The 27,219-nt window shown below is 51.2% G+C and overlaps 1 protein-coding gene across 2 annotated transcripts in view; it reads right to left on the reverse strand.

Moving 5' to 3' along the window:
* Positions 1–1,575: 1,575 nt before the first annotated feature.
* Positions 1,576–27,219, reverse strand: part of PCSK6 (proprotein convertase subtilisin/kexin type 6) — a 53,772-nt gene continuing 28,128 nt past the window's right edge. For both annotated transcript variants that reach the window (XM_085588965.1, XM_031505705.3), the window contains 19 exons: positions 26,064–26,174; positions 25,312–25,455; positions 24,669–24,745; positions 23,948–24,036; positions 20,641–20,813; positions 16,788–17,000; positions 15,066–15,166; positions 13,424–13,527; positions 12,833–12,950; positions 11,810–11,998; positions 11,422–11,558; positions 9,324–9,503; positions 8,635–8,737; positions 7,879–8,075; positions 7,369–7,456; positions 6,172–6,263; positions 4,781–4,910; positions 3,665–3,777; positions 1,576–3,232 (listed from right to left, as the gene is read on the reverse strand). In XM_085588965.1, the coding sequence (XP_085445091.1) occupies positions 3,135–3,232; positions 3,665–3,777; positions 4,781–4,910; positions 6,172–6,263; positions 7,369–7,456; positions 7,879–8,075; positions 8,635–8,737; positions 9,324–9,503; positions 11,422–11,558; positions 11,810–11,998; positions 12,833–12,950; positions 13,424–13,527; positions 15,066–15,166; positions 16,788–17,000; positions 20,641–20,813; positions 23,948–24,036; positions 24,669–24,745; positions 25,312–25,455; positions 26,064–26,174 (2,457 nt within the window). In that variant the 3' untranslated portion in view covers positions 1,576–3,134. The remainder of the gene's footprint in view (positions 3,233–3,664; positions 3,778–4,780; positions 4,911–6,171; positions 6,264–7,368; positions 7,457–7,878; positions 8,076–8,634; positions 8,738–9,323; positions 9,504–11,421; positions 11,559–11,809; positions 11,999–12,832; positions 12,951–13,423; positions 13,528–15,065; positions 15,167–16,787; positions 17,001–20,640; positions 20,814–23,947; positions 24,037–24,668; positions 24,746–25,311; positions 25,456–26,063; positions 26,175–27,219) is intronic.

Genomic DNA, 27,219 nt, shown 5'->3' on the forward strand with positions numbered 1-27,219 from the left:
GTCTCCCTCAGCACAATACATCTGTTTGCTTCAGCTCTACAGCCACAATAGAATTGTAATTGCGAGCAGATGGATTCTGGGTCTCAGACGCTGCACACAAGCTCTCGACAGTCCTTTCTTTGCAGTGAAAACTCAAAGCAATGATTTTTAAGATCTGTTCTCCCCACCTGCCAACTGCACAATGGCAGATGGCCGTGGCTGCAACCCCAGGGCCAAACTGCAAACGAGGAGTCAGGCTGCGCTAAGATTTTCCAGAAAACAGCTATTATAGATTTGGCTTTGGTGCCAAGAGACAACAGAGAAATGAGCTTTAATAAATTGCCTAAATATGCATTTATCTTGAAGACACAGCCACTTTGATCCTCTGAGCATACCAGTCAGAATTTAATAGCTCTGAGCAAGTATTGCAACAGCTTGGAGAAATAATCTGAATTTTATTACTTTACAAGAATGATTTCTGAGGAAAACGCTGGAAGCTGATGTTGTTGCATGAATTCAATGTGCAGAATTTGTTTTTCTTTCCCTGGCAGGCTGGAAGGCAGCAGAAAGCAGGATAGAGCTGGAACTGCTGGGGACTGGTCATCTTAAATTGCCTTGCCTTCCCCAGTGTGTATTTTAAGTTATGTCAAGATGTAAGAGTAAGCATTTTCCTTTCTTTGTAGCATTTCAGTACATCTAAATATACCAGGGAGCAGTGTTTAGAGGCAGGCTGCTGTGAGCCAGAGAACTGGAAGGCTGGCACAGTACTCCTGATCCACAGCTCCTGTTTTCTCACTTACACAGCAGGAGAAATGAAGTTTGGTGTTTTCCAACCCAAGGGGCAGAAGCCAGGAGTGTGTCACCCCAGTTCTGACCTCTGGTTTGGCCTGAGACTGAAAGGGAAATCCTGCAGCAAAAGGAATCACTGTATGTGATTAATTCACATTTATCATCTGATGAATGTGAAGACCAACAAAATGCAGGAGCCCACAGCTGCACAACCCTGAGAAAGCATCTTCCCTTGTAGGAGGGCTCCATTTCTTTTATTTTTCCCCCCACTTAAAAAGCTCAGTTCCAGATTTCCAGGCACTACCCTGGGCACTTGGCCCATGGTTGTTGCAAAACCAACACGACAAACAAAGGGTTCTACAGCTCCCTGCATCCCCAGCCACAGCAGCAGCTCCTCTCCTTCCCAGACAGCCAACAAGGAACAGCTGCTGGGAGCTGCAGTGGGGAACTGGGAGCTCGGGATGCTCCTTGTATGAGTGGGGAAGGGGAGCAAGTTTTTCTGCCAGCTCATCCACACTGCAGAATACACCCACCCCAGCACGGCCCCAAACCCCAGTAAGATGGCCCTGGGTGCACCAGCCCGGCCTGGCACAGGGCAGGCACAGGGTGGTATTCTGGATTTGAGTTTCTTCTCTAGGTAAAAGACCTTTGCAACAACAATAGCGAGGTTTTTGCAGATGCAGCTCATCTGTTCCTGAGCATGTCTCCCACAGGTGCTCCAGCCAGGGGAGCTGCTTTGTCCAGCAAAGTAAGGACGTGCAGTGCTTCCAGTGAGGACTTAATGAATTTGGAAAAAGCACAGATTCATTTGTCAGGGGAGATCAATAGTTTATTAACTTAAAGATCAGTTCACCATAGCTCCATCTTTCCTTGGATTTGGTCCAGGCAGGTGAGGGCTGGAGACAGTGTGGCTTTCTCTCCTCACCTGGCTGAGGTGAGCTCTTGTGGGCAAGCCCAGGCAGGGCAGGTGTCGTTGCAGCCGAAACCAAGCAGGGATTATCCCAGTTCCGTGTGGAACTGGTGACAATTTCACTGGCAAGAGGTTTAACTCATTAAAACTATTAACAATGAAAATCAGAACATGCAGCGTAGGAAAGTTTACATATGTCTCGTGCAAAGAGTGGCTTTGCAGGGTCAGAGAGGAGAAAAGGAGAAGGAATAAGACACAAAAAGATACCCCACTCCCATATAAAAAATAGTCCACAGAGGAAAAAAACAAGGATTGTATAAGTTATTTTTTAAAAATCTGTAAAACAACATAGCCAAGGATATTTTAAACACAATTATATAAACACCACATGACTTACTATTAAGAGAGAGCATGAAAAGGTTTGTTTCAGGGAAGGGTTTTGTGGAATTAAGTTTCCTGGCTGGATCCCTGGAATGTCTCATTTGGGAAATAGATGCCCAAGAAAAATCACTGCCATGAACAGGAGGATTTTGTGTGAGAGAGAGAGGGGTGTACCCAGCGAAACAGGGGAAGGATCATAACACAAAATGCCAAGAAAGATTAACTGGGACAACATCTCGTTTAGAGGAAGGATTTAGCTTGTTCCAGAACTGACTTGATCAGCAATGCACAAGCAGTTCCAGGAGGGAAATACATTTCATGGTAAGGCTGGTCCATGTGGACAACCCCCCCCCAAAAACCCTACGACTCCTTGTAGGCACACGGGTTTTGCCTGGCTGCAGTTACCTGCAGGGCAAAGCCCCGCTGGGCTGACACACCTGCAGAGCCCCGTGGGGCAGCTCTGCCTTTGGTCCTCAAACCTCCAGTTATTGCCACGGCCAGAGGGAAGCAGCGACCGACGGAATCCGAACAGGAGCGCCCAAGGGGGCTGTGGGCCCTCTCTGGAGCCGCCTGGTTCATCGTTTTACCTATGTACAGAGCACGGCGCTGGCAGTGCAGGGTTAGCTCAGCTGGCACCTGGCACAAAAGGGTACCAAAAATGAGCCAGAATCGGCTCTTTCCTCGCAGGTGTGTGTGAAGTCCTGCATCCCTCGTGGCGAGGGCTCCCGCCGGCCGCTGGGAGCGGGCGGATCAGTAGGATTTCTGCGAAGAACCAAGTGTGTGTACATGGATCATGCATTGGTCCCGGCTCACCAGGAGTGTTTGAGAGTGTTAATATCACCACTTGTCTGCTGCTTCCAGGCCTTGATCACTCAGGGTACGCTCCAATCTCTGCTTAACATATTGCTATAGAAACGCGCCGACAGTGATATTAAAGCTATCAAACTTACGAGCGAATGCTTGACAGCACCATGTAAAGTCTCCCAAAGCTGAAAAAATAAACTTTTGTCCTAAACATTTGGCAAAACTGGGCTGGCAGTCAGTGGAAGTCCTGGATGGATGCAGCCGCTGAACTTTACCCGGCCATAAGACACGTCTGACAGCAGAACTGCACAAACAGCTTCTTTTCACAGAGCTTGTTTGATTTCACCATCTCACAGAAAGTCTTGTCAGCTGGGAGGTTGGGGTGAGCAACAAGAGAAAATGAGAGCAGATTAACATTTTAAATAAACAAACATTGCAGATAACAGGGTCAGCAACTGTGCCAGTGTTGCGGGAGACAGAATTGAATAGGAGTCGCTTTTTAAGGGCATCTTTCACGTGGCTTTAATAAAGGAATAAAGGGGCTTTGCTGTGAGTGGGAGAATTAGCCCCAAGACTAAACTATAACGAAATACAAGTGTTTGGATGTGTTTGAGCAACAGGCAGATATCCAGAAGCAATACCAGATGAGCCACCTGCCCTCCACAGCCAGAGCCCAGCCTGTTGCAGCCATGCCCCAGCAAGCCCAGGAGCTCCAGCACTTTGAATGGTGAAGGGAATCCCCCAAACCTCTAATTTTTGCTACCAGGAGAGCACTGCTTTGCCAGCAGCTCTGCCACTTACCATTGGTGCAGGTTTCGTTTGTCACACAGGAGCCACCAAGGAGGCTGTAACCTTCCTTACACCTGAGGCAGTTTCCACTGGAGCCCTCGCAGGCTGAGCAGTGGTCATCACACCTGGGGACAGAGACCTTGCTGTGACCTGAGCCAGCACCAACACCCTGGTTAGGCCACCCTAAATGGGCTGTCAGCCAAAAGACATCTGCTGGCACTGTGACAGCCAAACCAAACCAGAGGATGTAGAAAATGGCAAATTTGAAGCTTGAAATGCAATTGAAGCCCTGGGTTTGGTGAGGCCAGCTCAGTGCCCAGTGACAGCTAGTGACATCCCAAAAGCTCTTGCCTTCTGGGAAGATTCAGTGGGACATGCGCCTCACCTCCCAGCCATCCCAGCTAGAAAAAGAGCTGCAAAGGGAACCTGTGCTGCTCCCATCCATTTGCTCAGAGTAAAGAGCTCAGCACTGTGCTTCCTGCCTGGGGACAGTGGCTTGTGGAGATTGTGCCTGAAATCTCTGGGAAGGGATGCTGTTCCCTTGTTCCTCCCTGCTGAAGAAGCAGTGCAGGTGAGTGAAACCCCAGCAGGCAGGGATGGCGTTGTGTGTTCCCAAGTCAGTTTTAATCCTTGCCTTTCATGTTTGCTTTCATGACGCTGAATCCACTCCCACTCCCCACTTAAAGTGCAGAGCTCCGGAGAGAGTGGGAGCAAATTGTTGCCTCCTGGCATCTCCCTGTCTCCCGCACACAGCCCCGTGCTGGGCCAAGGAGTGGGGAACTCTGCTCCAACCTGGCCACGGGGCAAACAGAGCAGGTTTAATTGAAAGCTGGAATATTTATCTAAACATTGCTGTTCCTCCCACACCTCCTCCAGAGAGCCCGGGGCTGAGGCTGAGCCCCTTCCACCGTAGCCCTAAGACACCTTGGCAGGCTCTGGTGGGAGAGTGTGCAGCTCCACTGCTCTGAAATCCACAGGGCAGGGGCGTGTGGGGTCCAGCCCCACACCTGCCCTGGCTCCCTCATCCCTGTTTTAATTTCCATCAAGCTGTAAGCTGCTTCCAGCATGATCCTCTCATGGCTGCCAGTGTCCTCCATCAGCCCTGGCTTTGCTCTGGTGCTTTCCTACCTCTTGCAGACTTTGTTGGGCAGCCCGTGGCTGTCGGCGGGGTAGAAACCCTCTCGGCAGGTGGGGACACAGCGCCAGTGGGGTGCAGGGCCCTCGGGGGTGCAGGGGGTGCAATCCTCCTCACCTGGCCCTGTGGGGACAGGGAAAAGGGCAAAATGGCACCTGTGTGGTTTTGGAGACAGTGCAAGCGTGGCCATAGCCCCACATGTGATGGGGGCACCAGCTTGGCTTTGTCTTGCTCCTGAACAAGATGCTTGTTTTGCCATGGGGTCCCACACATGTTCTTGGTTCCCACCCATAAAATTCAGCTTCCATCCCAAAAAACCCAGCTGGGACCCAGTGTCTGTCTCTCTGCAGAGCCAAGAGCTGCCTACCAGGGCTTGGTGAGGAACAGCACATCAAAATCCCTTGTGGGCCATCAGCTGCCACTCCCAAGCATGCACAGGTTTGGATTTCCCCAGGGTGGAAAAGAAGATGCTGAACTGGGCCAGGGAGGAGCTGGAGGAGGAAAGTGCTCCAGAGAGGAGCTGGGAAAGCAGAGGGCCCACTCTGATGCCTGTGTGCTGTGGCTGGACAGCAAAGCTCAGTGATAGAGGTGGTATCATTAAAGGGCTTCCACGCACTAAGCTTGAGAAATGGTTATGCAGGAAAAGGAGGAAAGAAAAGGCTGGAAAAATAATTGTGGTGGAGTATGTTCACACTGACTGGAATAAGAATTAGAAGGGAAATCATTTTCTTCAGGGATTAAGAGCCCATTCCCTTCCAGCCTTGCCAACAAGATCAATAAATATTTTGGATTTAGACTAAGGCAATTGCCCATGTATGATAGAAGAGGTTCATGCCACTGAACACGGATTGTCTAGAGATCATATTATCATCAGATCTATGATGATTTCGAGGGCAGACGCAAACATTAACAATGGAAAATAATTGGACTTGCAGGAAGTAAGAAAGGCAGGATTTACAGGGAATGCTGATCAACTTGAGGCAGCTGGGGGAAGCCGGGAGCAGCCAGCCCAGCACCGTGGGGCAGCTGGGATAACATGGGATAACACAGGATAACACACCTCGGCTGCCTGACATTTTTATCCACTACAAAGCCACCTTCCATCACACCGAGAGGGTTTTACAGCCTCCCCTGCAACCTTATTAAACTGAAGCACCTGGCTTCGGGGAGCTCAAGAAATAAAAAATGGCTCTAATAAAAATGTAAAAACTCCCCTAAAAACCTTTCCAGCATGAACATATACCTCAGGGGACACGCTGGAGACTTGGGATTGCTTTCCCTCAAGCACGCTCTGCCTCGGCTCAGGGTGGGTGCAGTGGGGATTGGCATCTGCTGCAGGAGGGTTTGGGGTTTGGCATGGGATGCTGTGGGGCCAAGGACATACCTGTGCTGGCAGGGCAGGTCTCGCACAGCCGGGGCTCCCGGCTGAGGTACATGGCAGGCTGGCACTCTGGCACACAGCTCTCCCCTGCCAGGCTGCCGGGAAAGCAGAGAACATTTGCACCCAAAGCTATGGGATATGGGGACTCAGCACAGCCCGTTCCCATCTCCTCATCTCCCAGTGTCCTACAGCTTCCTTAGCCTGCAGCACAGGAGGTGTTGGAAAGCCAGCCAGTGTTTTAGGAGAAATTAAAGTCCTGCCTGGACCAAAGGGACAGCTGCCTATTCCTTAATTAAGCATCCAGGAGGAAATAAAATTATTTTTTTCCCATGGGCAGCCAGCCAGGCTCTCCTGAAGACCTTTTGCACTACTGAGGCTCCCTGGAATAAAAGGAAATTGGTTCAGCGCCGTGGCTGGGCCGGTGCTGCTTCGCCATGGCCGGGATGATTTGAATTCCCGGCTTAAAAGGATATTGGACAATAAAAAACAAGCGCCGTGTGGATTATGTCTGACAAGTGCCTCCACTTGTGCTTTTCTGAGGGAGTAGATAATCTTTTGGCAGTGGGAATTTCTTTGTCTGAGCAAGCCCCACTGCTACACTGTGGCCCTGGCTCACTTACAGTGCCTGAACACTACAGACTGCTATGGGATTGTACTTCCATGAGCAACTGGGTATGGAAAACAGCTTCTCCCTAGTGCTGGCACTGGGCTCTGTGTCCCACAGATGCCGTGGGGCCAGCAGCAGTGGCACCCAGTGGTCTTCACAGGGTCAGGGCTGCCCTGCCTGCAGTGCTGGAAAATCACTGTCCTATACTAGCCCCACTCAACAGGTACATCAAATAAAATTTTCAGCATGGATGAATATGAGGGAAGGGTTTCTGCATTTGCAGGGAGCATTCTCAGCCTGCCTGAAGCAGCTCAGGCTGGTACCAGCTCTATACAGCATTTACCCACCATCCTGGAAAGAGCTGGGAAAAATGAAATTAAATTTAAATCATGGTTTTCAGCTAAGAAAGAGACACTAATCACCACCTTAAAATTCCCAGACCTCCAGCACACTGCACCACAGCTGCAGCACCATGGAAGCAGGATCTCTGGTCTTGAACTTAATTCACTCTCTAATTTCCCATCGGTTTTCCCAAATTTAAACCAGAGGTACGAATGCTGCAGGTATGAACTCCTCCCATGCTGGTGTTTTACCTGAATCCTTCTTTGCATGCAGTACATTTGTCTGCTTCACCGACACATTTTTTACAGCTTTGATGACATTTCAGACAGCGTTTCTGACCTTTCAAAAAACAAAGCAAAGCAGAGAGAATAAAATCTGGACGGTGATTTGCAAGCAGCAGTTGGAGCCGCAAAGCTCCACTGCACCCCAGGGTGGAAAGGCACAACCCTCCCCAGCAGATCCCTGCTATTGCAGGTGACCTTATCTGTCACCACTTGCTAAAAAGAAATATGCTTTGCAAACAGTCAGGATCATTAATTGCAGTCTTCTAATTAAGAGCTTTGAGTCAAATACCTCTGCTTTGCACCACCCTCTGAACACCCAGTGGTTTCCCTCCTCCCTTCACCGTGCAAAGTGCGTCAAGAGGGAAATTCAAAGCCAATACTCAAGAATCAAGTTGTGTTCTCCACCCAGGGCATTTAAAATAGAAGCAACCCCTGCACATCCTCATGCTGCGACTTGCAAGTGATAAACATCCTTACGTTCCTCGGCGTAGAAGCCGGGCGGGCAGAGCAGAAGGCAGGTGCCCATCTCGGGGTGGTGGTAGAGGTTCCTCTTGCAGGCCGTGCACTGGCTGGCTCCCCTCCCGACGCAGCGCTCGCAGCCCTTGTGGCACCGCCGGCACCTCCGGGCGCCGTTATCACCGAAAAACCCAGCGGGGCACGAGCTCACACACATCCTGGGGAGGGAACCGGCGGCGCTGGGCTTTGGTGCCGGCATTGGCCACCTCCTGCCTCAGGCACCTGCCCCTGTCCCCTCTCCCGCAGCGTTTGGGGTGTCCTCCAGCCTTGGCAGCAATGTGAGCTCGTTTATTTCTTATTCTTATGTTTACAGTGTCTTGAAAGTCACAGCTCTAATACGGAGATGGGGAATCTCTTGTCACAGCTGTAGGTAAAGTTTCCCTGTGCCATCCCAAGAGATTGAGGAGTGGAAACCCCAGTTCCTGACAGTTCAACTGGCTGTCCCTTGGGTGTGGGTAACCTCAGCCCATAAAGCCAAAGCTTCTTCCCCAGCGTGATTATGTGGTCAAGATCCTCCAGGACCCTCCAGCTCCATGTCCTCCACCCCACTGTACCCTAATTCAGGACAGGGATCCTCACATCTCCTCCACCCATTTAATTTCTCATACACTTCTTTCTTTATGCAAACATCTATCACTCACACTAAGCTGTGAGATCTCAGGAAAGGTGCTGCTGTCCCCCCCAGGGACTCCACGGGGACACCCCACGATACCTCACCTGCCAGTTTTCATACTGCCCAGGCTGTAGTGGATGCAGTTCAAGCACTGGTCGGCGTTGGGGCCATCACAGCCCTGGTCACCGCACTCAGGGTGGCACGGGCCTGAGAAGGGAGAGAGCAGCACAGTGTGGAAGAAGCTGAGCACCCTCCAGACACCACTACCAGGATGCCCTGAGCACACTCTCCCTGGATTAAAGGACAACTGGACCCTTCCCCCATCTTATTCCATATCCTGTATCTATTATATTTTAAATTTTATCCTATCTATCCTATGGAGCTGCATGGCCTTGGGTGCTTGTCTTTCCTGCAGCTCATCCTTCCCAGAATGAATCCCACCCAGCCATACTCTGGCTGAACACTGGTGCAAGAGCAGCTTTGAAAGAGGGACTTGCTCCTAAGGGAGCAGCAGAGACACCCGCCCCTGCCTGTGCTGGAGGAGGGAAGGTGGGCAGAGGAGCTTTTTTTACCCCTCAGACAGCTGCACCACCAATTTGTGGCTGGGACGGGGCATTTTCCTACCTTCTAATTTCACCATCCTGCTGCCCTGTGCTGGCCACAGGCCCTGATCCTCCCAGCCTGCCTCAGCCCCAGGCAGGATCAGGCCTCGTGGCTCCCCCAGTTTTTACCAGGGTTTGCATTTTCCTGGGTACTCTGGGGGAAGCAACGTGGCAGCTCAGGCAGCGCTTACCCGCGTACTCCTCCTCCTCCTCCGCCACCTCCACCTGGCTCTGCAGGAAGGCGGCTCTCGATGGCTCCATCTCCGACGTTGGCACTTCCAGTGACCTCCCCCGGGACTGGGGCCCACTCAGGGCAGTGTAGGGGTGCTCGCCTGTCCCGTAGAAGATGAGGCTCCACTCCTTCAGCTTCCCTGCGGGGCAGATGCAACGTCACCCATCCCACTCCCTGTCTCCCCCATCTCTGGGGGACCCACTTTTGGGGGAAGCAGAAGGAGGGTGGACTGGACCATCAGGGTGTCACCACTGGCACAGCAATGCAGAAGAAAACATCGAATACCCAGAAATGTTCATGAGCCCCTGAGCTTCCAGCCCACACAAATGCAGCTGTTTAAGCCACTTACAAGGGATTTTTAATTCCATAACTCATTTTAATTCCATAACATCTGAGGAACTGCAGCATCACCACAGTCTCCGAGTCCAACACTGGAGAGAACCAGTAATTTTAAAAGCTCCACAATAGAGGATTATTTCTGTCTGACAAAAGCCACCTGGCACACACTGGATTATTTCTTGCTGCTGTTGCTCCAGCCCTCTCTTTGCCTGACACAACAGAAGTCTGAGCTTGGCATCCCCCAAAACACTGTAGTGCACCTGGTGAGACTCCCCCAAGGCCTTACACCCACACCAAGACCCTCCACAAGCCACATGGCTTTGGGGAGAGAGTCCAAAAAAGCTGCTCCTTCTTTCCAACACTGTTTTTCTTCCAATTCCCCATCAATGCGAGTCACTTCATGCCTGCAGTGTGCTCGGCTTTAACTCCTAATCCCTGTGTTACCAGGAAGGACTTAAAATTTGCAATACCCAAATCCCTTGGCTCTCCCAAAGGCAGGAGAGGACACACCTGCTGCACTCAGCACTGCTGGTGTGGAGCCTGCGAAGGGCCAAACTCCAGCAGCATCAGCTGGGGAAGTGCATTTGCCAAAAGAATTGAATTTCCTTTAAATCTAAAAGATCCTGCGTGAGGAAAGCCCAGGCTGCACAAGGCTGATGTGGGGGTGCAGCAGTACCAGTGACATGACACTTGTAGTACTTAATTTATATTAAATTAACGAATTTAGTGGTATTAAATTAACATTTAATACTCATTTCTGCTACAAGCTGGGAGCATCTTTTCTCTTTTTCCTCTTGCTGTCCCCTCTCTGCTTCAAACACAGTGCAGACTTTTTGAGGGGATGATTAAGGCACTCATTTTCATTTTGTTTTGCCAAGCCCTGATGCCTGTGAGGGGCTCAGAAACACCAGCCACAAACTGTAAATACCAGGGCAAAATCAGCTCTGTGGGCGCTTTGCTGCTGCTCTCTGAGTTCAAAAGATTTGGGGTGAGGGCAGCAAACAGAAACACTTTCTGTGCAATGCACCCCCACGTGCACCTCCCGCCAGAAAGTAGCGTGGGAGAAATTTTTAATATACTCCTGGCTTCCTATCAATGATTGTGTGGATTTTAACACCCCCACAACACACGGCAGCCCCAGGCAGGATGCTTCAGTCCTGCTGCCCCCAGCCAGCGAGGCGGGGCCGGATCCTGCCCACACAGCTCCTGTGCTGGGAAGGGGTCAGGGAGCAGGCGGCCAAGCTGGGCAAGGGGGACACAGCAGGGTTGGGGACATGCAGGGGGCCAGGCTGAGCCCGGCCACCCCCACCAGCATGGTGGCAGTCCAGGGAGGATGTCCATCCGTCTGCAGCCCGCGGGGCATCGTCCCCTTGCGCCGTTGCACAACCAACCCACATGCCAGATGTCCCAGAAGCGAAGCAAAACAAACAAACAACAATTACAGCTCTTGGGTTTCCTTGTTTTGACTCATTACAGTTTAATTTTGGAAACCTGGTTCTTGGGTGCAGGCAGTTTACTGCTACTGCTGCTGCTGCTGCGAGAAAACCAGCTTCCAGCTCAGCCAGACCAGCAGCCTCCTGCGTTCAGAGCTAACATTTCATTCCTATGTTTGAAAATCTGGGCAATACAGTACTCATAGCAAAATTTACAGCCAAGCGAAGCAGCCTAGAAAGGGATTTGGGAGCGAGAGGGCCTGGTGGGCTCTGGGGGATCCTTACCTTGCACGGCAGGGTTGCGCACTTGGGATGGCGTGTCGTGGATCTCCAGGGTCCACTCCCCTGCCGCCCGCTCCCCCCAGCAGTGGACAGTCATGAACTCCCAGCCCTTGAAGCCTTCATTGGAGTGGTCAAACACCCTGCAACGGCAATGCCACACACCAAGAAACTTGACTTTGAAATGTCGTATTTTATCAGAAACAGCAGATGGGTTGAAATCCTAAACTGAGGATTGTAGGGATCCCTGCACACCCTTGTCCACAAAGCTCTCCTGCAGCTGAAACCTGTTCATGTTTCCCACTTTTCCCCAAAAACCCAAGTAAACTTACAGCAACCCCCTGAAGGAGGATGCTGCCCAGCCCAGGCGTGCCGTGGCTCCGGCTGCTCTCACCTCCTGGCAAGGAGCTGTGACCGTGTCCCAGCTGGGGAGATGAGGCTGATCTGGAGGTCCCCCCGGCGCGGGTGGGCGATGCTGAGCCGCACCACGACGTGCTCCAGGTACAGCACGTGCTGGTCCCGCTGCTCGGCGCAGGCGCTGCTCAGGGTGCTGGCCCGCAGCACGTGGTCAGCTCGGATGTACCTGCCAGGGACGGGGCACGGCGTCAGGATGGGGACAGAGTGCTCCTGGCTCCCAGGCATGGACACCCTGTTAGATTTGGACCTGGTCTCCTGCTGCTTCACAGCAAAAATTATCTTATCTGCCACTGCAATTCCCAGTGTCCTAGCACGGGAATTTGCTGAATTGCTGGATGGTAACCAGATGAGTTTGAAGTGCTTCGAAGATCTATGCCTTATGGGCTCCAAGGGCGCTGCTTTATTATAATTACGAGTGCAGCACTCCTCTTTGGGCTGTAATTAGTGTCTGTATCAGATAAATAGCTTCATGAACACATTTGGCTCTGCACTCATTCCTGTTTTGCATATGCAAGTCTCTAAAAGACTTTTCTGATTAACAGCTCTCTTGCTCTACAGCCAGGCATTGGTTAATGAGTGTCCACTCGGTCAGATCCCTGATCCCACTGTTCACCTAGGAGAGACTGACCTACCAAGGATGAGATGTGAACCTGAGCTGGATTGAACCTGAAGCCAAATTCAAAGACAACCAAGACACTGAAAATTTGGTAATCTTTGCAACAAATTACCAGGTTTTAGTGTCTTCCATCAAGACAAAGTGTTCGGTGTAAGGGCAGAGAGACCAACACATCACTGCTCACACAGGACCTACCCAGCAGGCAAGGTGGGTTTGGTCTCTCACTGTCAGCCCTCAAAAATTCCCTGCTGATCACTTATCTGGGAAGTGAAATCTTGCAAAAGGAAAAAAAAAAAAACCCACCCACTGTCAAAACTGGCCCTGGAGAGCCCTAATGGGACCTGCACTTCACCGAGCCATAGGCACAGACCCCACAACACTCACTTGGGCACCCTGTCCAGGCTTCCCACGCAGATGTGCTGGGGAGGAACCATCCTCCACTTCTTGGCTTCCACCACAATAGCGTCAGCATCCACCAGCCCAAAGCCATATAGATGGCTAACTGGAAAGAGAGAAGACTCAGAAACCCTCAGCCTTCCCAGCAGGGATCAGGAGCTCCTCCTCAGTGCTTGGTGGAGCATCCTCCAACCATCAGGGAAGGTTTGGAGTTCACCCTGTTGGGGTTGTGAGGTATTTCAGCACATGGATCTCCTCACCCTGGCCAAGTTACACCCCAAATCCACACTGGCACAATGGAAAAGCCATTGCTGAGAGCAGCCCAAGGAAAGCAGCAGGAAATTCTGCAGCTCAAGAGAATCTCCACCAAACAAGTTTTCCAAATTTCCACCAAGCAAGAGCTCCAAGCATCTCACTCCATGAATTACTGCCCTCTCCTCCCTCAATTTAACAGCCTGAAGGTAGGAATGAACGTGATAATGGCCACCCACAGTGAATTGTCCCCATAAGTGAAGCTCTGGAGACCTTCATTTTCCCTTGGCTGGCCGTTCCTGCCCTGCCATCCCCATGGCCTCTCACCTTTATGCCCCGCTCCGTTGGTTTTCCAGTCGGGCGCTCGCAGGTGCCCCGGCCGTGAGGTTTTGACCAGCAGATGCTGGACATCCCTCCAGGTGAGCAGAGGGCTGCAATGACACGTGGCTCATGGGGTGCCTCTGCTGTTCTCAGTCTTCCTAGCAGCAGCAGGTACCCCACTGAGTTAAAAAAACCCCAAAAACCACACCAGCTGCCCTTCTTTCCTCTTTCCTGCTCAGAAAAAAAGCAATTAATGATTCAAATGCTGACACCCTCCACCACTTGAGGAGCCTGAGCAGAGTGGTGTGCCCCAGGAAGGGATGCCACATGCCCATGGGAATTGCAGGATTTACTCTTGATTAAGGCCATTTAGTTCTCAGGCTCTAGGGTAGAAATGAAGCAAATCAGGAAGGTTTTCCCCATTTTTTTTTGAAGGAGATGGGAGCAAAGCACATCCTGAGGCAGAACAGTGGGCTCAGCAGCTCGCTGATACACAGTGCTGAGCAAACCTTTCCTTTATAGGAATAACAGAAAAAAAACATGCTGGAAATAAAACCTGGGTTATTCATTAAACAGAAAAATTAAATCCAAAATGCCTCTACCTCCCCAGGCTGAGTTTGTGTGTTCAGAGTGCTGGACACTGAGTGCTCAATGCTTCTGAGCCCCCTCATGACCCCAGCTCAGGGATATTGCTGGAGAATTTTCCTGCTTTACTTACAATCAGTTGTTCAGCATCTCGAGCTGGGATTTATATTGCTCTTGAGCAACATTTAAAGAAAGAAATTCAATTTATTCTCTCTTGTCATAATGGAATGCCTCAGCACCAAGCTCTGGTAGTTAATGTTGCGGTTTATGCCTCAGCTAAACTATTCAAAAATTACATCTAAAGCTTTTAATGTATTTGTAATGAAAACTGCATCTCCGGAAATGCTCTTGCCCAACCTGGGTGTTGGGATTAAACCAGAGAGGAAGGAATGGAGCCACAATCACCATCCCTGGATGAGAGTGCAGCACTGCCCTGGGGCTTATTCTTATTCCCAGCCTTTATTTTATTTCCACTCTATAAAAATAATAATAAGCTCATGAGAAGACACTCCATGAAGCACAAGGATGCCCAAGGGCTGTTCCTGGGCTGGGGGACCATGATGGAACCAGGATGGGACTGGGATGGGGACAAGAGGAAAAGAGCAGCTGGTTTGAACCAGGGGTGTGTTGCTGACAATCAAATTCTGTGAGTTTTTGACATTATGAAAAAGTACTCCTTTTCTCCCAGAAATGCAACACTTGCTGAAAACCATCTCTTCTGCTGACATTTCCCAATGTCTGTGATATTTTCTGATTTTTTTTTCCCAGGAAGTATTTATAAAACTCCCGTTGGAGCTGGCTGTCAGCGATTTTAATGTACCTCCTGAAAAACCTGACTGATGTCACCAACCCCAAACTTTTCAACGCATGGCAACACGTGAAGAATTAGATCAATAAAACACCTGTGGGAAGATCAGATTCCAAACAACGACACTGCCAGAAAAGAGCAATTTGAAACAACTCATTTTGGTCACTCCAGAGGAAAAAAAGCCACCTTGTTTCCTTGAGGTTTTGCTCACCAGGTGCTAAATGTGGGAACATCTCCTGACCAGGTCACACTTACTTTGCCTCCAAAGCCAAGGCGATGATGCCCGCGACCATCGGGGCGGACACGGAGGTGCCGGTGTGGCCGTCGGTGCAGCGGTGCCGGAGATCCGTGGTGACCTGTGGAGAGAGCAGCTGCAGCCCCCAAAATGTTCCCAGCATGGCCACTACCCCATCCAGCACCCCAGATTTGCTTGGGATGCTGCTAGAGAGGAGATGAGCCTGCTGGTACCCAATGCCATCAGAGGGCACAGAGCCCCAAAAATGGGCTGCAGATACATTTGGTGCATGAGAAAACACCCCTGTACTTACGTTTTCCTTTGCTCAAAGGTGCAAAAACTATTTGAAAGGGGAAAAAAGTCAATTTGGGGGTGGATCAGCTGGAGGAAAATGGGGATGGAGCGGTGTGAGCTGGTGTGGGTACATGTTCAGAGGTTCATACTGAGCTGGGCCATATTAAACACATTCCTTAAAGCCTCCAGCTCCTGGTCTTGGACAAGAATTGCCATTTGCATAGGGGGAAAAAAAGCCATTTCCAGTTTTTTGGTTTTTTTTTTTTAAGACAGAGCATGATGTTTGGGTACCAAAAATTTGGATAGAGGTGGGGGGCCAAGAGATGCTTTCTCATTTTAACAGGCTCCTAAGTTTTGAGTTAACCTGGTGATTTCTGGATAGGAAGCTGGTTTGGGATTTTGCCCAACAGTGCTCCAGTAGCACTGGACTGGGGCTGGCCTCAGCCATGCAAACACTCCTGGAGTGCCATGAAAATGGCACTTGCATTCTGTTTTTTGGCTGGAAACTAATCTTTTGGAGGTCAAAGAAATCACTCCTTAACACACACACAAAAAAATTTACTTGTTAAAAAAAAAAATCCCACAATTTTTAGTCGGAAGACCCCACTTGGGTAGAAATCCCCAGGCTGGGTAAGGTGCTGTGTTGGTGTGAGATGTTCTACTTCCCAAGGTTCAGATGATGCACAGTGATGTCAGTAACAATCAGCCACGGTGTGACCAGGCCACAGCAGCTGTTGGGACAGGGCAAATACAGCCTGGGTAGCAGGGAAAACTGCACTGATCCACATGTGCACACACTTTCAGGCATCTCCTTGGCTCCAAAAAGTCTCATCTCCCAGTTTGGGGCTGCCACACCCTTGTTAAATGCCTCCATCCTCCCCATGTTTTCTCTCTCAGGCTAAAAATCCTTAAAATTCACTTTTTTTTTTAAGAAAAAACAAGATACAGTGAGCAAGTATCTTGGGGAACAGGTAAATATTTACATGGATATTTTTGCAAACCTCCAGCCCTTTCACCCATTTACCAGGGGAAACAGAATCACAGAACCACCAGGTTGGAAGAGACCTTCAAGATCATTGAGTCCAACCCAGGCCTAACACCTCAGCTAAACCCTGGCACCCAGTGCCACATCCAGTCTTTTTTTAAACATATCCAAGGATGGTGACTCCACCACCTCCTCAGGCAGGCCAGTCCAGAACTTTATCACTCTTTCAGTGAAAACCTATTTCCTAATATCCAACCTGTATTTCCCTTGATACAGCTTGAGACTGTGTCCTCTCCTTCACAAAACATGACATCCTTGAGCGAAAACCAGAGCAAAAACCAGAGCAAAACCCACTGCAGGCTAAGGACAAAGCCCAGCTCTTACAACTGAGCCATCACCCAGCCCAGCCATGCAGAGAACACCCGGGGGATGATGCCCTGCCCGATGTTGGGGTAAAACTCACAATTTTCCGCTCATAAAACGCCCCGCTGCTGTAGGTGGTGGCGAGGGTGGAGGCACACTCCTCCAGGTACCAGGGCTTGTAGCCGTTCTCGGTGGTGCTGCTGATGGAGATGGTGTAGATGCTGTTGGTGTAGCCATCACAGGAGCAGTAATCGCCCTCTCTGCCGCCGTTCCCCGACGCCCAGACGAAAATGGACCCCAGTCCCCTGCGACCCTGCGGGCACGGAGGGGATGGAGGGTTAGAGGAGGTGTTTGCCCAGGATGAGAGGTCATCTCAGCACGGGGAGGAGGGGTAAGTCTGATTTTTGAGTGTTTGGTTAGGGTGGAAGGATGGGTCCCACCCTGCCCAGCACTCAACCCCCTGTATCAGTCCCCACATGTGTCCCCCTGCTCAGTCAGTCCCAGTTTACAGGCAGTGACTTCCCAAAAGCATGGGAGAGCATCCAGCAATAGGATTTTGACATCTTCTATGGGGCAAAACATCTTGGGTACTCAAAGTCCCTGGACCAAGTGCTAATACACAGCATGGTGCTTTTAGGGATGGCCCTGCAGGAAGAACTGGCAGGGAGCCCCCAAACCCAAACCTCAAATCTTCCATGCCCACAAAGCTCCTCATGAACCACCCAAACCACCAGAAACCTTCTGCCAGCCTATCCTTTAAGGTTTCTTTTGCTTGTCTTTTATTTTTTAGATCCCACCCTTTTCTCCCCTCCCCATCACTTGGCTGGAACATCTGATGGAGCCATCCCCACTGGGTACAGCTATAGGACCCCACTGGGAATTGGGGGGTGGGAAGGGTGTGCCTGCTGCCCAGACCTCCCCGGAGCCAGGGGAAAATCCCACCTGGCAGCAGCAGCCGTGGTGCCAACGAGGGGGCCCTAAAGAAGTCAACCCCACAGGAACGAGCCTAATTCACCCCTCCATCCAACCACTGCCAGGACACCCAGGAACAACCCAGCCCCGCAGGGGTTCACAGCAAGGTGAACATCGCAAAAAGGAGGATTTTTGGTGAGCCAAAAGGGTTAGGGGCAGGAAATGAAGTGGCTGGTTCTCTTCCGTGCCCCGTAAGGCAGGGCTCTCGAGGAGGATGGAGCTGCTGGGCTTGGCAGGCGAGGGAAGCAGCGGAGCAGCCCCGGCCTCCCCGCGCCTGCTCCTGCCACAGAGAGATTTTGGTGCTCGCCTGGGCAGATCTGCTGTTTACCTCCCTCCCACTGCTCCGTGGCAGCTTCCTCCACAAAAAATAATAATAACAACAATAATAATAATAAAGCAGCTTTGCTCTGGAGGAATTCACTGGGATTTATTGTGGGCTTTAGGCGCCGGGGGGAGCGGGAAGGTTTATTACCTGTCTCACCCCCCTCCTGGGGCAGAGGCTTTCTGAGCTGACCCTGCCTCTGGATAGACAGTCTAAGTCAGGCTCTTTCCTTACTTTATGAAAGTTTTCATTATCTGGGCTGCCTCCCAGCAAAACTGGGTGGGTATTTCCCTAGCAAAGATTAATAGAGCTGTCTGGAGCTCTACAAGAAAAAGTGCAATTGCCAAGGGAATTACTGCCCTGCTCCGCATCACAGAGAGCTCAACCCAGCTTGCCAGCCCACCAAGCCTGCTGCTGGCATCTCCCATCTCATTTTCCAAGGTTTCCTGGATCTCCAAGGAGGCAGCATCCCAGCCCACAAACTCGGCGCAGACAGTGGCCGTCCAGCTCACCCACACCAAAGTCAAAACACCTCCAAGGATGGGTCCCACTGCATGCAACCCAAGCTTTCCCAAATCACTGATCAGAGGAATAAAACCAGACACAATTGGCCAGGCATCTGGAGATGGAGCAATGGTTTTGATTGGGATCAGAAGACTGGGAGCCCAGACCTCCCTTTCATCCCTCACCCCGAGCGTCACGCCCACAGGACCCAAGAAAGGCTCAGACCTGCTCCAAACCCACCTCCCCACGATGCCCAGGCAGGGCTGCACTGGGGGAAAGTGGGTTTGGAGACAGCACGGTCACATGAGGACATGAACAGGCACATGATTGACACTACAACAATGCACAGCTAACACCTGACAGCATTGCTTGGCAGAGCAAGAGCTCACCACATATTGCAGCTCCTTCAGATTGGAAAAATCCATTCTTTCCCTTTGTTCTCAAACAAGGAACAATCAAGATTTCTGTAAGCAGACCCCAAACATCCAGCTTCTTAATTTGCCATCCTCCTAAGACAATGCAATGCCAGTGAGGAGGTCCTGGCTGCTATAAAACCTGAAACTGGGCATCATTCAAACAAGGGAATCCCTCCCTGGCCAAGCTGGGGCTGATCCAGCTCATCCCAGCAGCTCATGGGTTGGCTGTGGGATGCACAGCATCTCCTGCTTCCACAGCACTGCAGGGCCTGGGTGTTTGCCCAACAGCACTCCATGAATGACCAGGATAAATATCCCCTCGTTAGCTCGGGAACTAATAAAGTGTGGCTGGAGGAACAAGAAACAAGATGATAAATTACCACAGCGCAGTCCTATCGCTAATAGATAAAGGTTATTTTAATGTTTCCATTAAAAACTCAATTTTAAGGATTTATAACTTGGTTACAGCTGTTTGCTCGGGCTAAAGGTGGCAGTTAACTATCTGCTTGCAGCTTTCCTCGTTATTTAAGGAGATGGAGTTGCCAATTACGAGTTGTGCATGTGGGATATTGGGTGCTGCAAACACGGGGTGGCAGTGGGGGGACCGGGGTGTCCCCTGGGAGGCAAAAACAAGCATCCTAAGGCAGTGGGGCTGTGCTAGGCAAGTACCCTGCTGCTGCCCATTTGCTCCTGCATGGAAAAACAAGGTCTAAAAAGCAGCTTGTTCCCCTATATTTACACGGCGTGAACTCCCCGGCACTTCAATGGATTCCTCGGCAGGCTCACCGCCCCAGCAGGAAATCAAGTAAACAGTGGGAAAAGCACTCCACCCTATTTTTAGATAAGAGGCTGCCCCAACTCCCAGCACACTGCAGGAAGAGGCAGCAGAGGAAGGAGTGGTGGCAGAGGTTGAAGTGGGGGCTTCACAGCCCAACCTGAGGCTGCTGGCAGTGGAATCCCATCCCTAGTTTTTCTGGAGCACCAGGGAACAGTCGCTCTGGAGCCCTGAGCCACTGCAACACTTACCCACAGCACCCACCGTGCTGCCAAAAAGGCCTTTATCCTAATGCTTTTAGCCAATATTTGGCATTTTTTTTAAGCACCTACAAAGGAAGGGGCACAGGAAGTCTATGGCATCCCCAGCAGGGACTGACAGCTGTGATGTTGGCCAAACAAGGACAACAATCCATTGTCAGATCCTGTGGCAACACCCACGTCCCTCCCCAGCCATGACACACAGCCACTTGTTCTGGGTGGAAAACCAGGGCAATGCTTAACGTGACAGAGCCCCCTGGGAAAGGACACCAGGAGCCCGAAGAGCATGGAGGAGAGGGTTGGGCATAGTAGGGTTTGGGATGCTGCTGTTTCCATCCACACCAGCATCCAGGGGGACATTTTGGGGTGCAAAATTACCCCCCAAGAACCACTTTGGGTTTCTCATCCCGGCAGAGCGTCACAACACAACCTGGGGCCTCCCTGCTCTGCCGGGACCGTGCTGAGGGCTCCCACCATCACCAGGCACCTCCCGCTGTCACCACCCTCGGCCACCAAATCCACCGGAGCTCTTGGGGACGCCGGGGGAATCTAGGAAAAGTTGGAGATGGTTGGCTCCCCCCGCCCCAGCCCGAGTGCTGGCATCGCCTCAGGGGGCCGAGCTGCCCAGACCCCGGCCGGCCACGGCCCTTCCCACGGGACAGGAGGAGGAGGGCGAGCGCGTCTGGGCGCTGTGGGATCCACACCTTTTTAATGCCTTGCTCAAAAGCCTGTTTGGCCAATAGACCAGGTCCATCAACTGTCTTCCCATCATCATCTGGCCCCCAGCTCGCGCTGTAAATGTCAATGTAATCGGGTCTGATGCCAAGCGACTTCGCTTCAACAACATCTGTTACATCTCCATCTAACATACGAATGCCTAAAAGCACAAAAACATCAGACATTAGGGCTTCATGGCGTGGATGACAGTGTGAGGATTGCAATCAAAGGGCTTTGTTAACGGCGGCGGAAACCACACGGCTCAGGCGCGCCTGGAATAGCTGCAGCCCGTGGCCCCGCATGCCAACAAGCCTGGCAGCAGGATGCTGGGGAGCTATGGGGAATGTTTTCTGCGTTGCTGGCTTCATGACAAGTGATGGAGAAGGGGGTGTTAAAATTCACTTCCCCTCCTCTGGTGGGGAATGGGTGGTAGTAGTGGTACTGCACTCCCCAGCAACAAAATCCCCCCACTAAAATCCTTTTTTCTCCCCTTTTAGCTCCTTGGTTAGCACATTTCTCCACCTGGAAGATTTTGGTGCTTCCTGAACACTCAGGCCCCCCAGCTTCAGGCACATTGGTGGGATGAAGACTTTCCCCTCGAGTGGGGATGACTGTGACTGTTCCCAAACCCCATCGCTGCCCAACTGATGCCAGCGGTTCCCTGGAGAGGGGAAAAACCCTAGGAAAACCCAGGCTGTGGTTTGTATGGACAAAATCAGAGCCAGGACCCCAACAAATGGTGGGACAAAAATGCCACCTGGGATAACTCTCACTTTCAGCTGGGAATGCCAGCAGGTACCAGTCAGGATGCTCACAGGCAGAGCCCACTAGCCATGGTGGGATGGGCTGGGGGATTGCTGCACAACCCCAGCCTCTGACTGCTGCAATATGACAGCACATCCCCCTCTGCTCTCCATCACCCTTTCCCTGCTGGATTTCCTCTCCATACACTGGGTAGAGGGTGCCAGGCACCCCAACAGGCTGACCAGAAGCAGCCCTTGAAGGAAAAGCGATGCTGGAAATTTCAGCATCGTATTTTGTCAGCCAGGGAGAGTCTGGTTTATAAAAACGCATTTCTTCTTCCACATGTATTTTGTCTTAAAGCAAACAAATGCAGGCAAGATGTCATTCCAGCTGCAGCTGCGCTCTGGACACCAGTCAACTCAAATATCTCCTTCTGACGCTGTCCCCAACCAGCCAAAACCAAGCTTAGAAATGTAAAATCAGGGAGCAGAGCTGTTCCCAAAAAATTTCACTTTGTCAACAAGAAAACACAAGGAGAAAGGGCGAAGAGCCAAGCCCAGGGTCTGAGCTGCACACGGCAAGGAAAGACAGCTGAGGGATGGGGTTTGTGCTTGCTGTATGTGGCTGTTCTCATCAGCAAGCCCAAAATCAGCCTAAAGTCAACCCAAAGCCAACCCAAAGTCTGCCCAGAGACAGCCACCCACAATGAGAGGGGCTCCCTGGTCAAACAATGGGGAGCAGGAGGGAGCAGGGGTGGCTACTGCAAAATAAATGAGCTTTGTGTCACACAGGGAGCGACCTCCAAAGCAAGTGTTGGAGGAGAGAGAAGGAATGGCAGGAGCCCTTTCCTTGAACAGTGATATGTTTTGCCCAGGGCATATGAAAAGCAATGCAAGAGCACTGAAGAGCAGCCAGTAAAATTAGATGGGAGCTCTCAGAGTGTGACAAATAGGCTTCCCCAACAAGTTGTGCTCATTAATCGCTGCTTTATTTGTGTAATCCATCTAAAATCACTCTCGCTGCAGCTATAGCGTATTTTCTTCCATTATTCCAAACTTGATACGGCTCAGACTCTATTTTTCCCCTTTGCCTACTCACATTGTGGGAAGCCCCCGGCCCCCAGCCCTCTGCCAGGTGTCTTGTCTCACTCAACACCTCCCCAGCACACCCCTGAGGCAAGGCACTCGTTAAAGGGAGCAAATTAAAATGAGACCCAGAGGTCGTCATAAAGTCAACAAGGAACGCTCGTCTCCACAGCTGCTGTAGAGAAAAGAGCGTGAAGGGAATGGCCTGATCCTGCAGGATCCAATAAATCCCACCATGAGCATTGCCTTGCTCTGCTGCTGCTTGCTGTGTGCTTCGAGATGGGTTTTTAGAGGCAAGGAGCCTCTAAGAAGCAAGAAGCCATCACACATGTAGGGGGCACAGGAGATGGGATGGGATGATGTGCCACAGCCCTTACAGCCCTACCAGTCCACTCTTCACCCTCCCTGGGGTTATTTCTTCCCTCTGGGGATTTTCCCAGCACAGACAACCACGGGAGGTACTTGGCCAAGAGCAAGATCCCTGTGGACACTGCTCCCATGCAGACACAACCCTAACAAAAGCTGTTTCCTGCACAGCCAGGATGAATAAACCAAAAGGAATTAAACCCCAAATCCACCAGTGGGCACTTGGATGCCTGCTGCTGATGGTCACTTCTCCCAGCACTGGGGTGGTAGGAGGGGCTGCAGGAAAAGCCCCTTTCCTGTTCCAACCATGCCAGGGATGGAGCTGAAGGCTGAAAGAAGCCAGCTCTAGGCATTTGCCCCTGACACAGTTCCACCAGCTATGTAAGGTGGGACACCACACTCCCATCCCCACTAAGATCCTCATCTCCCCAGAGCTGGCCAGAACTGCCCCAGCTCAAACCAGCTCAGCTAATGCAAATGAACTCAGCAATGCTAATTAGCACTAGGATTCAGTTTGGTGATATTCATTTGCTTTCCATACATGTTATTTGAGGGGCTGAGCAGAAAATCCCCCCTTATATGCATCTCTGGCCCCCTACTTTCTTGGTGTTTTTTCCCCCGAGGGTGTTTTTGGGGTTCTCCCCAGGCTCCCTGTTCTGAGCAGTTCCTCAGCATCCCTTGACCCCACAAACGAGCGACATCAGCTCTGAACCTCAGCCAGCACCACTGACCATAGCAAACACAGCCACTCCAAGGACAGACACCCCAAGAGCAGTTATGGACTTTTGGGGTGAAAACACCACATCCTCAATCCACATGCACCCTCACAGCAAGGATTCAGCCCAAGCAGAAAGTTTCCACCCTAAATACATGGAGCCAGAGTCCCCTGCATGCCATAGCACCCATCCTCCTCCCCCAACACCCCTGGCGCTCCCTGCAGCCAAGGCACCAAGGAGGAGGCTTTCTCCTGGGGGAGCAGCATCCCACCTCTCCCCCAGGAGCCCGTTGGTGTGACCATGGTCCCTCAGGGGGATGGTGAAGCCATGGTCCCTCAGGGGGATGGTGAAGGGCAGGGGAGCCGCGGAGGCGCCAGGCTCACCTCCGATGCGGGCGTTGTAGGCGATGCCCACGATGCAGTAGGAGTTGTTTGCTGCTGCTGCCACCTCCCCCGCACAGCGAGTGCCGTGCCTGCAAGGAGAAAATCCCATCAGCTCGTGCCCATGGCAAAGGATCCCTCCAGGCACACCCCACCCAGCACCCAAAACCAGCCCAAGGTTGGAGCACAGGAAGAAACTGCCCTTACCCAAAACCCACACCAAGCAGGTGATGGAAACCAATGCTGAAAGCAATTTGCTATTTGCATTTTGCACCTAAATCCAATTTGCTGTTTGCATTTTACACCTTGATACAACTTCCTCTTTGCATTTTGCACCTAAATGCAATTTCCTCTTTGCATCTTGCACCTCTATGCAGGCTGCTCCTTGCATTCCTATTTCCTTTCCACCTGTAACCATCCTGCTTTAACTGAAGCCCAAAAAATGCATCCAGGCTTTGCCATCTCAGCCACCCATCCTGACTCATGTGGTTCAATCCCCAGCCAGGGCAAGGAACCCCCTGGTGCTGGAGGATTCATTAGTAATTAGTGTGGTTGTCACCGGCTGAATTTGCATTAAACACAAGGACTTTGTGCAAAACCCTTAACATAGCCTCCTCCACAGCACTGAGAATGGGGAAGGGGACCTGGAAGACACCCCAGAGAGGCCACTCAGCCTCAGGAACACCCCCAAACCCTTTGCTCCATTACAATTATCATCACATACTTGTTCTCATTGCTGGCATCGTAGCGTGGAGTTGGGTCGTGGTCATTCCCATTAACATCATAGCTTGCAAGAGGGTCCTGAAAATATTAGATTCACCATTAGATCCAACTTACTAGGTGGTTGTGGTGGCCAGTAGCTGCAGTGATGACCAGTGCAGGCAAGCAGAGCAGAAAATTACATCTTCCCTTTAGTTTCTGTCTCTTTGCTCGGAATAAATAGTTTTAGACTGCAGTCCTGCATGTTTCCCAGGGGAAATATCCTGCTATCTCAAGAACTGCTCCTCCAAACCCCAAATCCTGCTGGGTTCAGCACTCCCTTCCCTCCCACTGTGGCCATGTGAGGTTTGAGCTGGGGCTGAACGGGTTTAAGCAGGTTTTTGGCTCTGCCCTGCTGAGCAAAGGGAGGAGGCTTCTTCCCAGGCAGCTGCAAAGGGAGTTCCCCCAGTCCTCTTTATCTAAAAACCTCATTTCCTTCTTAAAAACATCTCAAGTTTAAAAAAAAAAAAAAAAAAAAAAAATCCCAAACCTTTTCCTCTAAATATGCCAATGCACTGACTTCAGCTGTGTTTACACACTGAAATTCTCCATAAATCAATTCATGGTGAGGATCAGCCCCAGTCCATCCCGGCCATCCCCCAGCTCACATAGTTTTGCAGGAGGTCGGGGTGGTTCCTCTCTATGCCGTCATCCAGGATGGTGACCACCACGTTCTTGCCCGTGTAGCCCCTCTGCCAGGCTGCCAGGATGTTCATCTCTGACCTGCACCGACTGTTTTTATCACCGCAGTGCTACGGGGACAAACACAGCTGCAAAAGGGCTGCAACCCCATTCCAGCCCATCTAAGCAAACAGCCAGGCTGGGAGCCCATTTAATCAACCAGAAAATATATTTACAACCCACCCCCTGCCATATAACTTGCAGATTTGTTATAACTTTACTCCACAGATCAAACCCATCCTGCAGCAGTTAATCCAGGAAATGCTATCTCCACATTATTCTTTTCCTCTTCCATTGCAAGTACTATGGGCCCCTGGGTTTTGAAGTGTTTGCTTCCTTTCCGCCCTTAATTTTCAATGAATTTCCCTGTCAAATACAGATCGATGAAGCAGGCAGTAGAAAAATTATATTACAAATAGATGGCTGCAGCTCTGGGATGGGTAAAATACAGCGGTGCTGCTCCCAAGCCTTTGCTGTGCAGACCATGAAGAGGGGCTGCTAACAAGGGTGAAACACTTCAAACCAGACTCTCAGGTGTACCAATTCACAATTTTAAAATCCTGCTGCCAAGCACATTTGATGCTATTATTTCATTACTGGTTGGGCTGAGCAAAGATTGATGATGCATTTACTCAGAAATAAATGACCCCCCCTAAAGCAGAGACAGGGAGACACCCACCAGGTACCACATGTTGGGCCACACTGGGTCGTTGAAGGGCAGGGCATGTGGCTCCCCTCGGACCTGCCTCTTCACCCTCCTCTTCACCTCCTGCTGCTGCAGCCAGTCCACCTGCAAGCAGAGACCTGGGTCAGCATCAACCACGGGCACCGAGCCTGGCACTGCCCACTGAAATGGGAAGTGGGATGCAGAAACAATGCCAGCCTCAGCCTGAACCCATCCCCAGCATCGCCCCACGCCCTGGCAAACCCCCATCTCCGTGGCCAGAACTGCTGTGGAGACAGCAGCTCCATTTGGAAGGAGACAGGATGGATGGACAGACAGACAGGGTGAGCTCAGCTCATTGTGCTGTCTAAGCCAGAGCAGATTCCTCTGCTGCTGCAGCAGAACCCTGGAGCACAAATAACGCCGCCTGCGAGCACGTGCCTGAACCCCCCCGGCTCAGGGAAGCACAGAAGCACGCGCTGGAGTCAAACCACATATTTCAGTGTTTAGTCAAAGTTTTGGAGAAGACTCAGGTTCTTGGCTTCGACTTTGGGCTGATCCTTCCTGCCGGCTGGGAGGCAGCAGCTCAGCCCTGAGGCTCTTCCACCTGGCTCTGGGGCTGCTCATCCTTTGAGCTCCTTCCTCTGGATAAAATAATAACAACTGGGGGCACAACATGCATTTCCCAAAAATATGGGATGGCCACACACAGCTGTGGCAGATCTCAGGGGACGTGGTCAGCTCCACAAAAGTATTTTTGGCGGCGGCTGCATGTGAGGTGGCCTTGGAGCCGACCACTCTGACATTTGTTTGCGTTCCAGCGGGGCATGACACGCAGAGAGATCAAACGGGAAATGATCTGGAAAAGGCCATGATTGGGAAATGCTGGTGTTTGCCCACGGCGCTGCAGCAGGCGCTGCCTAAGGTGCTGCTTTGGAAGCAGTCCCATCCCATCCCTATCAAACATTAACCACCCCCTAGACCCTTTATTGCCACACAAAGGGCTTTCCTGCCTTCAGCATGGAGATGAAACACGAGTTCAGTGAAAAAAGGTTGTAAAAGTAATTTATAGACCAAATCTTTACAGATGTTCATGCTGGGGGAGAAAGGAAGCACGGGCCAATGGACTGTGAGGGCTGTGTGGCACATCCCTCCTTGCTGGACAGTTTCT

Source organism: Lonchura striata, chromosome 10, assembly GCF_050655825.1.
Source record: "Lonchura striata isolate lonStrDom1 chromosome 10, ASM5065582v1, whole genome shotgun sequence".
In the NCBI taxonomy this organism is placed as follows: domain Eukaryota; kingdom Metazoa; phylum Chordata; class Aves; order Passeriformes; family Estrildidae; genus Lonchura; species Lonchura striata.